General features: G+C 33.2%; 1 protein-coding gene and 1 long non-coding RNA gene across 8 annotated transcripts in view; one reads left to right on the plus strand and one right to left on the minus strand.

The window, feature by feature from the left end:
- The window catches only part of LOC118187008 (adenylate cyclase type 2-like), a 153,541-nt gene that overhangs the window by 120,545 nt on the left and 16,299 nt on the right, over positions 1 to 16,697 (minus strand). For 6 of the 7 annotated variants that reach the window (XR_015043518.1, XR_015043519.1, XR_015043520.1 and 3 more), the window contains exons 2-5: positions 16,302 to 16,444; positions 13,549 to 13,692; positions 6,783 to 6,979; positions 2,948 to 3,128 (exon numbers count right to left, since the gene is read on the minus strand). Coding sequence is in view for 2 of the 7 variants with exons in the window: in XM_085825433.1 (XP_085681559.1) it covers positions 2,948 to 3,128; positions 6,783 to 6,979; positions 13,549 to 13,692; positions 16,302 to 16,436 (657 nt within the window). In the remaining 5 variants the exon portion in view is untranslated. Of the gene's footprint in view, positions 1 to 699; positions 761 to 2,947; positions 3,129 to 6,782; positions 6,980 to 13,548; positions 13,693 to 16,301; positions 16,445 to 16,697 lie in introns of those variants that run through there. The other variant, XM_085825434.1, reaches the window with a different exon arrangement.
- LOC118187010 (uncharacterized) lies at positions 10,554 to 14,172 on the plus strand. Its single transcript, XR_004757871.2, has 3 exons — positions 10,554 to 10,777; positions 13,274 to 13,435; positions 13,536 to 14,172. It is a non-coding gene; the product is annotated as an uncharacterized LOC118187010 (long non-coding RNA).

The following is a 16,697-nucleotide window of genomic DNA, read 5'->3' on the forward strand; positions in this document are numbered from 1 at the left end:
CTTAACCGTTCGGCTTGCGGCCAATTCCATCTATGCATTCTGAGTAGCTCATGCACCCTTTTGTCTATTTCACTTGTTTTCCCTTCGCATAGTGTAATAGTTTCGTTGTGACAGTCATTGTGTCAATCATTTCTGTACGATCAAAGTATTATATTGCGCCACCCTCGTTGAAGTACCCGACATTTACTCTGCGTAAAGAGGCTTCATTTAAGGGAATGGGGGCAACTTTTTTGAAATCCCAAGTAGACACTGATATTCCTCTTATTTTAGTGCATGGGGAATTGTGCAAAATTTTCCAGCTCGAATAAAACTACAGAACAGTTTAGAATAAACAGTATGCCAAGTAAGGGTTTTAGTAAGAACTGGTACTTGCTTTGTTACTGGTTATGTCTATTTTAGAAATGAGCTTTGAAAAAAATCCCCCTCCGTTTTGGCCAATTTCTTCACTGTTTCCGAAATATTCGCGAAAAGATGATAAAGAGTGACTTAGATTTTGCTTTAATGTTTATACACTCTTTTAAAGAGCAAACGAACACGTCACAATTTAATAATTTAAGTATGAATTGATAGCAGGTATGCAACAGCGGCGGCGTGAACTTAAGATAGCCTTAAACTTGATTATATACTTAAAAGTTGTCAACATAAATTAATTCAAATTATACATTTCAAATAAACTTCATTTAAAAGATTTCTTTTTACTTTGTCCGGTGGTGTAAATGGTAGAGTTCTGAAATTATTGATTTGTCAAGTGAAGATTCATATGAAAAATCTAAAATATAAAAATCATATATAAATCATTCATATAAAAAATCTAATTAAAAAAAATCTAAAAGACATGTGAAAAATATACATCGAAGCGCAAATATTCACCACCCAAAGACATGTGTGCTAAATGTTTTAGTTATTGGCTTATCCGTCTTTGCAGTGGTTTGATTTTGTTTGGTTTACTTGATTACGGTAAAGCACGTAAGAGCTGTCTGGTTAATCTGTGCACTGTATAGTGCATATTCACAGGTATAAATTGTATATTCTATAATTATAGATTAATAACGATTCATTACCAGGGAGAGAACGAAGAAGAAATGAAACCTTTTCCTTAATTTGTCATATTCTGGCCTAATGCCTCAAATAAAGAAAGTTGAGAATTAGCTTGGAATAAATAATGCATGATATATTAATTTGGTTCAAAAGTATACTGAATAAATCTGCTACTAAAACACACCATTTAGTTCTGCTCTTTAATTAATGCTCCACCTTAGATACAAAAATATAATAAAAACTAGTTCACGACTTTGGAAATGGGAACTTGTGTTGTATCGAGTTCAAGGCATTTCGACCGTAAAATGGTTATGCGGTCCTTTTCTAGGCTGAAGTCTGAATGGTTGAACCTCGACCCTATTATCTTTGGTATCTACGGTATTCACTTTATGTTGAACTAGTTACATCTGTATCCATTATTTTTCATGCATTTTAAAAGATTAGCATCAAACAAGGAGAGAAGAGTTGCTTATATCCATGATCAGGCAGTGGGCGTAGCTAAAGGGAAGCGAAGAGGGCGGTCTGCGCCATTTCAAGGCCGGCATTTTGAGCCTGAAACATTATGTTATAAAAGTTAATCATGTGGATCGTCTAGGCAAATGCAGAATAATGAAATTCTAAATTACCATTTGGAGTTAAATTGAGAAGAAAAATAGTTTTTTATATAAAATATTAAAAGACATCATATGATTTCAATAGCTACACTTATTTTATACGTACCTTTTTGGTTCCATCGAAACTTTTGAATGATAATTATGAATATCAGCTATATTATTTTCACGGTGACATTAATAAGGAAGAAATCCTCGTTAACGCAGAAATATTTCAGTTATTGCTATGGAAAACGAAGCGGAAACGTGGAAATTCTCAATTTTTGCAGTTTATTCTAAAATACAAGCTCCAGATTAAGGTCCCAAATACTGAATTATTAGTGTGAACGTTTTCCTCAACTGTTGTTAGTAGTTAGAAGCATTTTCTAAGCAAAAATAGTTTAAGAAGTATTTAATAACTATAAATTTTTATTTTGCATTTAGGAAATCTTTCTGTGCTATCTACATAGTAGAAAATAGGCTATAATTATGTTATATTAGCAATAAATATTTATTTTGCATTTATATATCCTTCCTATACTGTCTACAGAACAGTAAATAGAGCAATCAAATAGACTTTGGTGGTTTTACAAACAAAAAACAAGCATAATAATAATGTAATTTAAAAATATTAAAATTAAAATTTATGTCTGAAAACAAACGTAGACTTTTAATTTATTTCCCTAGATGTCGTTTTAAAAAGAATATGGAGCTGAAGAAGAACACCAGGTATGTAAGTATGTCTTCAAGTTGTTGTACAGCATGAGAGTTTAGCAGTGGCCGAGCGGTAACGTCGCTGAACGCTGGTAGTTTGACCTGGTATAAGTTCCTGCGAACGCACTGTCTGCATGGTTGGTTTCTTTGGTTTTTCCCCTTTATAACATGCACTCAAGCCAGTTTCTCTTAAACATTATTACACGAAGGCATCCCTCCCCATAAGCAGATATCCCTAGAGTTGCTTTGTCTTAATCAATTAACTTAACCCGTACAGCACGAGTAGCCATTCACAATAGCCATATGCTACATTAAAAGTTTCCTTAACTATTCAATTACATTCATCATGCAAGTGCTGATATTCTAGGCACCGCGCCCATTTTTTTCCTGTATTTTTACCGTGGTTCAAGAGTACCCTAATCCTATTTTTCGGCATTATGGTCTCCTCTTAGCTTATATGTAAGTTTATTTATGATATTTAATGAGAATTAATTTTGAAATAATAGCATAAATAGATTTATCGCAGCCAAGCTATATACCGCCAATGCATTTATATCCTTCAAAATTAGCATACAGTTTTAACTAATAAAATCAAAAATTCATACCACAGTAATTATATTCTCTTTATGCGAGGAGCTAAGACTGGATAGCATGAGGTCCACCGCAATGACTGCTGCGGCTAATATTCCACTGTACAACTTCCGAGGAAATGGTAGTAAGACGCCCGTTGTCAGTACGACATAATAAGTATGTCTTATCAAGGATTCTGGGTGGCCTGCATATAATCTGTAAAATGTAATTTTCTGTTATATGATATTAGTTCAATTCAATAATTATCTTATTCAGAATATAAAAGAAAAATATAAGCTTCAGAATATTTAATACGATATTGTTCTTATTTATAAATCAAGAACAGCGTTTCCTAAAATATGGGCAACGACCCAGCGAAATGTTGCGGTCGCGACATTCAGATACATGAATTTAAAGAAATTACATTAATGACATTTTTAAAGAAATAGTGTTACTTGATGTTCATGAGAGCAGTCACACGATATATAAAGCACAAAAGAAGTTTGCTATCGAGTAACTTAAAACTTGAAACTGCGCAAAACTCCTTGATGGAATTCTGGATCAGAGCTAGAACTGAGTTTCCCACAATTTGTAAAATATTATGTTCTTCTACCATTGAGCACCACATGCTTATATGAAACGACTCTTTCAGATTTAACGCTTATTAAATCCGAATATTGTTCAGTACTGAAAAACGCTGAAGATGCTTTACGTCCAGTCGTGTGAAATATTGCTCCGAGATTTAATTTCTCATGCAGCAAAAAACAAGAACATCACTCTCATTAAAACATTATTTTCTTTGATTAATTTGCGTATACTTGAAACAAAATCCTAAAACTATTACTTGACTAATTTCGCTTGTCTAACATCAGAACAAGCCTACGAAATGCATCACGGCAAGGGTATATACAAGATTACGCCTGTCGTTGGCAAGAGCTTCGAGCACTATATAGGTGACAATATGGTTTTCCTCAGTTGCACTCGAGGTTTGAGGGAGAGGACCCCGGGGGGGTTAGTTCGAAAGTCTTAGAACCTTCCTCCGTTACTACCAATCCAGATGAGAGAACTTACGGCTCGCCATATGTTTAGAGTTACCCAATGCCCCAAAGGCAGTATACATTTACAATGTCCATGCCTTCTCCGAAATTCAACCAGGGCCCTTCGCTACGATAGTCAGTCATTAACCACTATCTTATTTGGCCGGCATCATATGTATTTTATTTACCAAACAATATTTACCAAAAAGTAAATTATTTATGAGACAATATTTATTTTTATAGCTTTAATCTGTATTTAATAGAGGTCGAAAAAAAAAATATCGCGTTGACTAAAAAGGGGTCATGAATGAAAAAAGCTTAAGAAGCGCTGCCTTAATATAACAAGTTTATTTTTTCCCTAGTCATGTAACTTCACTCTAAATGGGAATAAATTCGAGGATTTCTTCAAAATGTACATCATGATGTCCCTCAGTGGAACCTCAGTAACTATTAAAAGTTCGAAAGTTGTGTCATTAATCATTGAACTGCGAACTGACTTTAATTCAAGGTGGACGTTCAGTTTGATGAACAAAAAACAGAAAGTAAAAGGGATGACTCTCGATCCAGAAAAAGCAACGGAGGGTTATTGCAAGCATTTACTTGAAATAATACAGACAAATTACGCATACGCAATACTCGCAGCTCTTCCACTGAATGAAAAATGGAAATGATGAAGCCGTTCGTTTGAGGTTGTTTGCTGTATGACGGGCCTGTCAGCAGTGGTCGAATATATTAGCCATATAGTGAGGACAACGTGATTGCCAAGAATTGGTTTCAGAAGTTCACGCAGGTAGATCCGAGCTTTGTTATTGATCCCTCAGTGAGTGACCACAGTGTTGGATAATGAAGCTTTGAAAGCAGTCATAGAGAAGGAAAACAGTCAGAAGTATGGTGAAGTTGCAGAACACTTAATTTGCACCATATAAAGAAGGTATACAAGATGTGTAAGTGGATAACTCATGCATTGTCAGCAGTCAACAAGGAGCAATGAGACACAGCCTGTTTGTTACTGCTGTCTCGGCACCTCAACAGACCCATATTTGGCTGAATGCTGAGTAATGAAACTTGAGTCCAGTATGAATCTCCCAACCGTATCAGGCATTGGTTATCATCCCGAGACTATGTGCCTCACACTTCAAGACCATCTACGCCCTCAAGCATGATCATGATGTCTGTCTTGTGGACTAGTCGTCAGGTGTTGCATTACGAGTGACTATACCAGGCCACACTAGAAATATTGCTATAATCTTTCTGCTACTAAATCAATATGTTCTTGAGCTGTCAGTATCTGTAAGATGTGATCTTAAAGGATTAATCTAACATGCATTATGTTGCAACCATATGCCAGGAAATGAGCTATTTTATATTCCTTTATGAAATTCTGATTACAGTAAAAGAAGTATACAATCCCTTAACCAATGCTTCGTCCGAGATAGAAAAGTAAATTATCATTAGCTTATTTCAATATTCGAACATTCATTGTTGAAATACTCCGCAACAATCTAGTAACTCTAAGTGACGACGTAGGCTTAACTCCATCCCAGCTGCAAAATGTTTAGCTTGGAAATTTGAAAACTAGCATCTTAAAACCTTTCTAATGTCGTTTTGGTAGAAATTATCACTACTATTCTATTTATGGAAATGCCTATTTCATTCACAGCTGCAAAAGAATTAGACATTCGAAGAAACTGATTTTGTTCCAAAATGAAACTTAGAAAGATCATCTCTCTGAGTTTAAATTATAGACAACTGTTGGGATTATATCCCGCACATGTTTCGATAGTTCTTTGGAATAACCCGATATTCAGCTCTTTAAGGTTTATATTCCGCTTTGACTCCGGTAACTGCTGGTAAACAACACATCTCTGAACACGAGACATCATTGGATCATCATAACAAAAACTTTCTTCTCTCCTTCATGGCCTTGCAAAGCCAAAACTAGCATATCGGTTTCTGAGATGATTTCTCTGATTTCAGTTGAACACATGAAAGCGATCGTTTATTTAAATTTTACAGACTATTAGATAATTTAGAAACCAAAAGCACGAAACATCATTAATACCATTGTCGGCATTCGAAACACAGATCTTCCAGTGCGAGCTGGATGTGTAACAATTATACGTAAGGAAGAATTAAAAAAATTCTCACAAATTTAACTATCCTGTCAGTTTAAATAATTTACATATTTTACAATTTCTCTGGCATATTGTTTCAATTTTGCTGCTGATAAGCGTATTATTATTTACCAACAATGAGTTATTGTAATTATAAGGGAAAAAAATGGAGCACATTTTTTCTTCTTTTTCTTTGAGCAGTTTTTATTTAAAATGTATTGCTCTTCAGTATTACCAATAATTAAACTTAATGATAATAAAATATATTTTAATATCACAAATAAGAAATGGTCCTAAACGTCGAAAACTGATTTTCATATTTAAAGAAGAAATTATATTTTAAGTTCACTATGTATTCTCGAATACTACTGTATAATGACGTTTCAAAATAAAATATATCAGTTCAGAATATCATTAGATCACCTGAAGTCCTTATTTAATATAGTTATTTATTATATGGACATGCAGTGTAATTTCATTTACGACAGAGAGTATCATCCTAATACACTAGTTTTAAAAGGCAGTTTGTTTAACGGCCGAAAGACGATAATTTCAAAAACGTGTTGCCAACGCAGGGCACTGAAAAAGGTAACTTAATTATGCGAGGCATGAAAGTAAATAACTACATTTATTTTAACTGAAAAGAAAAATTCTTAAAAAAATTAAGCGTTTTCTTTACATTAGACTACATTTTCAGCGAATGTATGTGTTATTCTTACCTGTAAATAGTAGTTGCCATTTCTCCTAAGCTCATGCAGAAAAGAACAATACACGCAACTACTATTTTAGAAGCTGGATTTCGGAACAAACTCTCTTTGTACGCAGCCACAAAGATGCAAAACTGTACTATTAAGATTGTACTCCTACACCATTGTCCAGTTTGTACTGTTCCACGGGAAACTTCTGAAAGCTCCTCCTACTTACATCAAATAGAAGAAATTAAACGCTCTAAAACATTTCATTGGTTAACAATAAAATAATAAAAAAGGCTGAGTAAAATTTGCAAGAAAGAAAGAAAAAATTAAGCTCATTACTTAAAATAGAAGATAAAATAACATGCAAGTATTCGAAATCAAAAATCACTGGTTAGGTATACAAATTATCACTAGGGTTTTATATTAATAATATTCATAATAACGCTTTCAATGAATTTATGGAAGTTAGTATTTATTACGGTTATTATAAAAACTTTCAGCGTCTAATGTTAATTTCAAATTTATTTATCTAACCTCAGACAGATTTCAATTGTCTTTGCATGCTTTCGTCCTCAACAGAATTTAAGTAGGTTTAAGTTAAAAATAGCATTACTAAAAATAATTAAAATTTGTTGGTAACTGATATAAAAATTCTCCATAAATTTCCTTTCTTTATCTTTTATCTTTCTCCACAGAACAACAGAAAGGAATATGAAATAGTTAAAAAGCAAAGATCCTAAATACCATTAGTTCATTATCTAGTTCAGGTGAGATTGAATCTTAAACATTTCACTGTAGCAAGTAGCCTCATATTTCTTCTTTGAGAAGAAATTTGAGATAGAAACATTCTTTTGCAATTGTTTAATGAAATTGCTCTTGCTTCTCATTATAATGCATTTCATATTCCATAGACAAGTTAAGGTAAATTTCAATTGTGTTCTGATGCGATGAGATATCTTAGTGTAATAATGAAAATTATTTGGAATATCAGTTAAAGTACCTGAAAAACATCTTCGTTTTACCTTAGCTTAGGTGAGTGCAGAAACTATAGGCGTAGTGATCTGAAAAATAAGAAACGACAACTGGTATCGCTTGAACACAGACATCCCTCGTTTTCACTCACTTCATTTTCATTTGATGAAAAAAGGTCTTGTAGTCAAACCTTCGAAACTTGTACCGCAAAATTATAAAAATTACCGCTGATTCCTGTTGTTTGAACTTTCCAATAACGTTTTCAGTGTGTTATTTTTACTTTAAAGAACCGTACTAATTTTAAAATCGTCTTGTTTTCCATTAAATTTAGTGCTCTTGTAATGGTTAAAAGTTTGCGTGTTTGATACAAATAAAAATGTGAATCGCGTATCTCTGCAATTATCTCAAGACTACTGAAAATGCAAATACAAATAAGAAAATCACATCCAACGAAAATTTCATGCATCGAAAACTTTTTCTCTCGTGCTTGTCTAGAAACTTAGAATTTATGCCTAAACCAGTGTAGTTCCTACAACGTAAGATCAAGGTTAAGTTGTCAAAGCAAGTGCGCAAAATAGGAATATATTGGAGACCTTGAGAAAATTCACAATACAACACTAACTGCACCATTCTTATCATTTTAACTGATAAAAGACTAAATGAAATTTATTACTATGAATAGGATAATTCTCACTGAATGACGTATTAACTAATCTTAAAAATAAAGATAAAACATCATAGATTTTCATAATAGCAACGCCTCGCTACCTGCACGTAGCTTTAACTATCAACTAACTCATAACAATACATTTCATCCTTATTTTATTAAATTCCTACTATTATCTCACACTCTCCCTATATCTTGTTCAAATTTTCACTCGTTAATAAAATACTTTTTATTCATCCACTCAAGTTCAAATACATGTTTTTAAACTTGTAGTGGATTATACTTGATGTTAATACAGTTTTTTCACATATTAAAGTCAATTCCTACTTATTTATTCCTGTTTAAATATATTATAAGATTTAGAAATAATGACCGTTTATTAGGAATTCTCGCGTGCTGTAAAATTAATTTTATAATAACTTACAAAAAATAGTACATGACTATGATAAATGGGATTGTAATATTTAACAAAAATATGTGGCAACAAGAAGACAGAGTTCTAAAGATTGCTAAAGTGTATGGAATTAAAGAATTGTGGTTTTATAGAGTTGGATGAAGTGGATGTAATATCCCATTATGCAGAGAAAATTCTTCCCATATTTCTAGGTTAACGTGATATGGGGATTTGGCAATAATGGTGTTCACAAAAATCAGTCAATATCAATGCAATTCCCCGCCAAACGCAGCTATGGTACTCCTAAACGAAGAATGCTACCATTAATAGTATCATGGAGAACAACAATATATAAAATGCAAGGTAGCACTGTAGATTATGCAGTAATATATCTAGGACGAAACCTCTTCGCAGCAGGTCAAGTATATGTAGCCTTGAGTCGTGTGCTATAATATCGGGAATCGATAGATGGAATATTAATCGAAGAACCGAACTGCTCGAATCTCACTGGAAAGCTTCCTTGCAATAATGAAGCATTACAAGAGATGGGTAGAATGAGAAATTATAGACCACAATCAGCTTCATAGATTAGATACGAAAAAATTTAATAAAAAGTAAATTGTTGACCTAAATAGGAATTGACTTTAAAAAAAAATTTTATATTACTTGTTCTAAGTAATTTTACGTTATCTGGATGATATAAATGTTTTTGACATATGTAAGAATAAACTTAATTGAATCTTTAATTTTTAATTTAAAATAAAATCTCGAAAGGTAAGCAAAAAGAAATATTATCACTTTTTAAGTGAATTAACACTTAAATAATAGCTACTGTAATATACAATCTACAGTTATGGTTATCCTTTTTGTATATTAAAATATTGGTAAGATTATAAGGGTTAAGTAATTTTGCTGATTAAATAAGCACCTGCATCAAACACTCACCCCTTCAATGTTACTTTAAAGCGCGTACTTTCACCTAAAACTTAATCTGACTCTAAAAGTAACAAGCACACAAGATAGTTAATATCTTAACTTTATTTTGCCTCACTAGTTGCAAGATTCAAATTAAAATAATACAGAAAAAGTTCTTGATTTTTCAGCATATGCCTGGACATACAATTCAACTGGATACAATATCAGTATTTCTATTCCAAGGTTACAACACTAGTTGGGCAACCTAATCTAAAGCAAAACCTTTTACAGTCTGGACTAATTTCCGACAATACTTTTACTTCAACACAGGCTTTCTGGTACAAGGTCATTTAGTAAAGAATATCTGTTAAGACAATGCTTGCGCTCTTTCAGAATGGAGAACTAGGTTGAGCTTCGCAAAAAAATAACTCAGGGCATAACAATTTATTACGCTCTTTATTTTATAGCATAACAGTATTTCCTAAACGGATAATGTTCTAATGACATTTAATACATAATATCATAAAATCTCTGTAGCGTAAAAGACGCATTAACTGATGTGATTTGACTCTCGAACATTTGAACTGAAGTTTCATGTTTTAATATGAAATTTTCTACATTTGTCCTTTACGAATTTAGCATTTTACACATAATCAAGAATCAAATTTGTTAACTATGTCTATGCATTAATTGCATATACGTAATGCATATTGTTTTCTACTGTATGCATATTACTTAACGTATTGTATTCTACTGTATGGATTATACTGTATTTCATTGCGAATTTATATTACTGTAGCTTATTGCATGTTACTATATTCTTTTGTATATTATTAACATCTTGGTATCATTCAGTGTGAGCACATATACAGTGCTATAGCTGCTTGCTGCCAGATGAATAATGGAAATACAATTGCAGATGCCTACTCGTCTACTGCCAACATTTGTCTCCCTAACGGGCGTTCTTTCACTCGATGGTGGCAGAAACGCGGCAAAACCGACTCGTCTACGATAAACAGACGATGCTCCCGCTCTCCATCAACAGTCTGCAACAATAACAATAGTCAAAAGGTAAGATCGGCGGACGAAAGAACAACCAAATGTGTCTCTCTATTACAAGTCATGCGATACTTAGTTTCAATTTAAACAATGTTGTTAATAATCAGATTAACATAAACCTTTGGACTGAGCGATAAATAACGAAACGAGGCGTAAAGGAAAGGTATAAAATAAACTTGCAAATCTTAGTTTAATTCGGATGAAATGTTACAAGGAAACTAAAAAATTACCATTCCAAATTTTAACAGGAAGTGCCCTCTTAGTAATTCATTTTCCTCAAATATAGATTCTTTTTTTAAAAATTATATACAAATCCCGAGGGGGAAGTTATTTTACATGCTAGAAAATATGAAATTTAAATAGGATTATGTATTTCAGTTGCAGATTAATCTTAATATTGAAAACGTTTTTCTTCTGCATCTTCTGCAATATAATTAGTACTTGTTCAATATTTTTTGGTCAGTTTTATGATCATATCATCGATTTGTGATTTAAAATGAAACATAGATATTTTATCAAACTTTTATTTCTTTCTGCATTAGCAGCTAATTCTATAACCAACTAAAATGGTTCCTGTAGTTAATTTTTTGAGAGAATACGTTATTTAAAGCAGGGATTCTCAACCGGTGGTACGCATCACTGGTGGTACGCAAGAGAAAAATAGGTGGTACGCAAAGAAACAAAGTATTTTTAACAAATTCAAAAATCTCCTGAAGGAAAAAAAAAAAAAAAGAACAATTGATAGAAATTTCTGTGATCGACCTCTAACTGAAGATTGGAAACAAAAAAAAAAAAAAAAAAAATTGTTAACTTTTTGCTGAACCGAAAAAAAGAATTTAAAGGCATTTAAAATAAAGCTATTAAATTTTTATTGCCTTTTTGCACAACCTGTTTGTGTGAAAAATGATTTTCTACTATGTCATATTGAAAAATAAATACAGAACAAAATTAAAAGTGGATCCTAATTAACGGTTAAAGCTAAGTGAAATACGACCAAAAATAAAGAAATTGATCTCTCTTAAACAGATCCAAATTTCGCACTAAATTTTAGAATTAAAGTATTATAACTTAAATTTTTATAATTAAAATGGTAACCAATTTTTAATCTAATGTTTTAATGTGTTCCTATTTAATACAAATAGCCAATAGGTTGTGCAAATGGCAATATATATATTATTAATATTTCTATTTAGAAATTGAAAAATAATCATTGTAAAATATAGTGGTGATACTAAAGTTTTTAAATTTTTGTTTAGACGGTACACGTTAGTCAAAAGGTTGAGAACCGCTGATCTAAAGGTTTTCTAACTCAGTGACATTCTATAAATGGTAATTATTTAAAGCTGAATACAGTATTTATCAGTCACAGCTACAACGCTCGTTGACATTCAAATCGAAAGTTCAGAAGATGAGTTTAACTAATGAGAAAATATTCCAAGCGATTGGGGGGGGGAATAGGACAATAAAATAAATATCGTTTTAAAATTCTCTCAAAAATGAATTCAGAACTAATACTTTATAAGAGATAATTATAAAATATGTCTAAATATGTTTAGAAAAGGGTACTAAAGGACAGGCAGGTACTAAAGGACTGATTACTTCTCTAAAACATTGCAGTGAGTTTGCATTGTGTTAACAGCGCATTTTGTGCTATTGCAATCAATAGCCTTTAATGTCATTGCTGTCGGATAAATTTTTTCCGTGGTATGTTCAGTTATGTGTTATGACATCCTAAGTGATTTTAACAAGAAACTGCAACATAAGATTTTTACACCTTTCAGCATATTTTGGAAAGAAACAAAAATTTGAAGCACTTTTTTATATTTCTACAAATTATTATCTTTTCCTGTGCAATTGAGAAAACATTTTGCAGCCGATTGCATTATTTGTTTGCTCATTTGTTTATTAATTAGAATTTATCTTTTGAATTCCGATAAATAAATAAATGTGGCTACAGGATGATGATGAAATGATGTACCACAGTAAATCCTTGCGGAACAGGACCGTTACGTCATTAATACCTGTGCGTAAGGCAAAATTGCATTCCGCCAAATTAACTTTCTACAGGCAAAATATATTAGGTACAATTAAAATTAAGAAACTAGTTGTATAATTTAAGCAAACTTCAATACTGTTGCAATTAAAAGGAGTGACAAAAAATATTAATTGAAACAATTTTTGTTGCAGCTAAATAAATACGTAATACAATTATTTTTAAAGAAAGCTAGTGATTTTGGCTTTGGACAATGTTTGACGCAGTTATTTAAGTAGAGGTTTTGAACGCCTGTCATAAAGTGTCCTCTTCTTTTCTTTTCCCGCGTCAATATCCATTTCTAAATCTGTCAGTTCCTATGCCTTTTTTAACAACTCGTTAAATTTGCTTTAAGTTAGAGGCAGTTTTATCTTTTCCTTTATCAACACTGCTTTCACTGTCGTTGGTGTTATAAGATCTTTCATTTCTTTATTCGTCATTTCACTATTAATTCTGGGTTCTTGCTTCCTTCGCAGCCAGTTACTTTTACAGCTTTACGATTTCTTTGGCTTCATTTTCATCGAAGAAAATGCTGTAAAATTGTCGATAACTCCTGACCAGAGCTGATAACAGCAAGCATTTAGTGCTGATGAATGCACGCTGAACCGTATATAAATGGAATCCACCAAGGATTTACGGTAAGAGAGTGAATATCATAATTTATCTTTTATAGAAGAATATGTTTAGATAACATCCAGTGAGTTATGGTACAGATAAATGGTGTGTCATATTTTACAGATAAAATAAATACCTGAGATGGAAGGAACGTGAATGCTAGGAAGGAAAGTGCATTGTACACCAGATTAAAGACCAGAAGTTCCAGGAAAAGAGCATGTTGCACCCGGTCTTGGTATCTCCTGAAAAGTTGCGGAGATTCTTTGAAAAGAAGTTGCTCCTGTATTTGAGTACAAATAAGACAGGAGTATAAGATATTTGAATGCTAAATGCTACTCTGTTATTTGAATTGAATAAAATATCTATTAAACTAAATTTTTGTCATTCTTACTGCTATTATTGTTCTAAAATACACTAATCCTAGTGAAAAATGAAGCACCATGAAGGAAATGTTGGAAGTGAATGAAATTTATTCCACACACTACTGATAGTAGTACAAATAAACAATAAAATTTACAAGACAAAAACAAAACGAATGTCGGAAATCGGTACTTTGTGTGCCCGCCACGCCGAGTGATGACAGCCTGTACACATTGTAGCATTGAATCATACAGGTTCTGAACGTAATCCTGGAAAATGGCTTTCCATATGGCTTCGACTTGACGCCAAAGGTAAATCTTAGTGTGTGCCCCCACCAGCTGTACGAGCGAGTCGCCGGCCGATAAATTTCCAGACATCCTCAATGGGAGACTCTGGGGGAATAAACAGACTATAGCAGAATCAAAACCCGGTTGCGCCACAAAGAAGGCTTGTGCAGTTTTAGAAACATGTGCTCAGGCATTATCCTGCTGAAATACAGCTACCGAAATGAGTCGAAGAATTGGAAGGACCTCTGGCTCCACAACTTCCCTTATCACTGTTATGGTTGTCTGCAATCTGCACTAGATTGGATCGACAATTAAAACCAATAGCTTTCCGTACCATGATGCCAGGCATTTGTGCGGTGTGACGCTGGATAACACACTGTGGGAGCAAACGTTCTTCTCTGTAACGTCTGACGCGTACTCTTCCATCATTGTACTCCAGATTATAGCGAGATTCATCGGAGAAATCAAATTCTTGCCAAAAGGGCACACCGCGCACTGCGTTGCCGTGCCCACTGAAGTCGGGCGCGTCTGTGATTTAGTGACAGAGGAATCCTGCGTAGAAGAAATCAAAAGTATAAGTTCAAAGTACAATTCATGCTGCAGCAGAAGGCGACGAACCGTGGAGCTATACAGCATAACACCTGTAGCCTTGGTCTAACGTTGGGCTAATACATGAGAGGGCGCTGTACGATCCGTCACAGCCATGAGGATGAGGTGTGGGTCGTCCCGTGTCGTTATGCTATTGCGTACCCACTGCCAGGATTTTGTCTTTTTGGGTTCTCTTCTATCCATTTCTTCCAAACACGCATCACTGTTGTACTAAAGTCCATCTTGCTGCATACCGAGAATGCGGCCTCGTTCGAACTCCGTTAGTTGTTGGTATAGCAACCTCCGCTGTTGATGGAGGCACATTAACCACTAATTAAATGCAATCGCTTTGTAATTCTAATCATTTGCATGTCTTACTTCACTTTACATTTCCTGTAAGTTTGTTTCAATTTGCGTAATTCCTCCATGGTGTTGCAATTTTCACAAACATTAGTGTAAATCATGAATCCATATTTAAAATGAAAGACAGTTAACAAAAGAAGAAGAAGATTCAAACATTTCGACTTAATTGCTGCATCGCGTTTTATTTGTATAGTATACTATCGATTATCTGGGCTAATGCCGGGAAAGTTGGTCACAAACAAATGAGAAACACGGATAATCCAAACTCTCAATTTTCATGCATATTGTATGTGTTTATTTCTTAAAGAAATCAGTAATTTAATTTGTTTTTGAGAACTTTAAATATTTGTCGATTCTCAATGCATATTTTCCGAAATGCTATTTTATCATTGTTTTCGAATCTCCTTTAGTCGACGAAAATCAATAGAGTTTCAACAGAAACCATTGCCGACTCGGGGCTAAATGTACTTGTCAGTATTTTCAGCATCACTCTCTGCCTCTTCTGTTCTTGCGACATTTGAAACAATATTCGCATCATTTGAGCAATGAAAGTTCGGCTCAATCGAATCGCTATCGAACCATTCCTCGACGTTTTTCCGATCGCTGTTTTCAAAGAAGTTTACACTTTCAATTTTTTGGCCTGCAACTTCAGTTAACGGAAACTGGAGGAAACTTAATTTTTAGCTGGTTCAACAATACCTCAACCAAACGTGCGACTTCAGAAACACGAGCAGCATAATCTCTCCAACTTGTTTAAAATACCTGACTTTGTCACCAAGAAAAAAAGGGTTGTGCAGAGTTTATTTTAACACAAAACTATAAATGTAAGCAACAAGAAGATTAAGTTTAAGATATTGGATGTTTCTTAGAAATTATTAATCATATAAAAAATATGATTACAGCGAAATGTGTCAGTGTAATCGTACACTTTGATTTTAGTCTTGTTCAGATTTGGCACAGTTACAGACATAGAGTTCACAAAAAGAAGCTGATAAAATTATAAAAGGCATGTGTAAAAAAAAAAATTATCTGTATCAATAGGATTAATATGTGATGTGAAGTAATAATATATGCGGATAAAAAATATTGTTAAAAACCACATTTAAGCCAGTAGCTTACAAAACTCTATACAATCCAGAATTGTTTTGCACACAGTTAGTTTATAATGAGAATTATTATATTTAAATCACTGTATTTCTTTGCTCTTAATCTGACAAGTAAGCTATGATTTTACATAAAAATAAAACCAAGAATTAATCTCAGAATACAAATGGTAAATACAAATACTGACCTTAAGGTATGAGAAAGACCAGTTTCTCTCATCGTCATCTCTGTTATAAACTTCAGAAAAGTAGTTAGCAGCAGCTTCGGCATTTTTCTCGATTTGAGACGCACTGTCCCTAGCTACTAGTTCTAATCCGGACATTCACACATCTTTTAAAAGAAGAAAACGTATAAATATTAACGGCAGTGAATGAAAGCCGGCATTCTATAGAATACCAAGGCATTTTATGAAAGCCGAAAACTGACAGGCAATTTAAGAAACGATTACCATTTCATACATTTTCTATTCATTCTATAGAATGCCAGATGACAAACCGGCAAAGTATGAATACATTTTTGATTCGTTTCGAATATCAATATATTTAATGCATTCATATACAATCCATACATTTAAGTAATTTAT

Source organism: Stegodyphus dumicola, chromosome 10 (assembly GCF_044657685.1).
Source record: "Stegodyphus dumicola isolate Sdum_Otavi_A_Nest chromosome 10, ASM4465768v1".
Classification (NCBI taxonomy): domain Eukaryota; kingdom Metazoa; phylum Arthropoda; class Arachnida; order Araneae; family Eresidae; genus Stegodyphus; species Stegodyphus dumicola.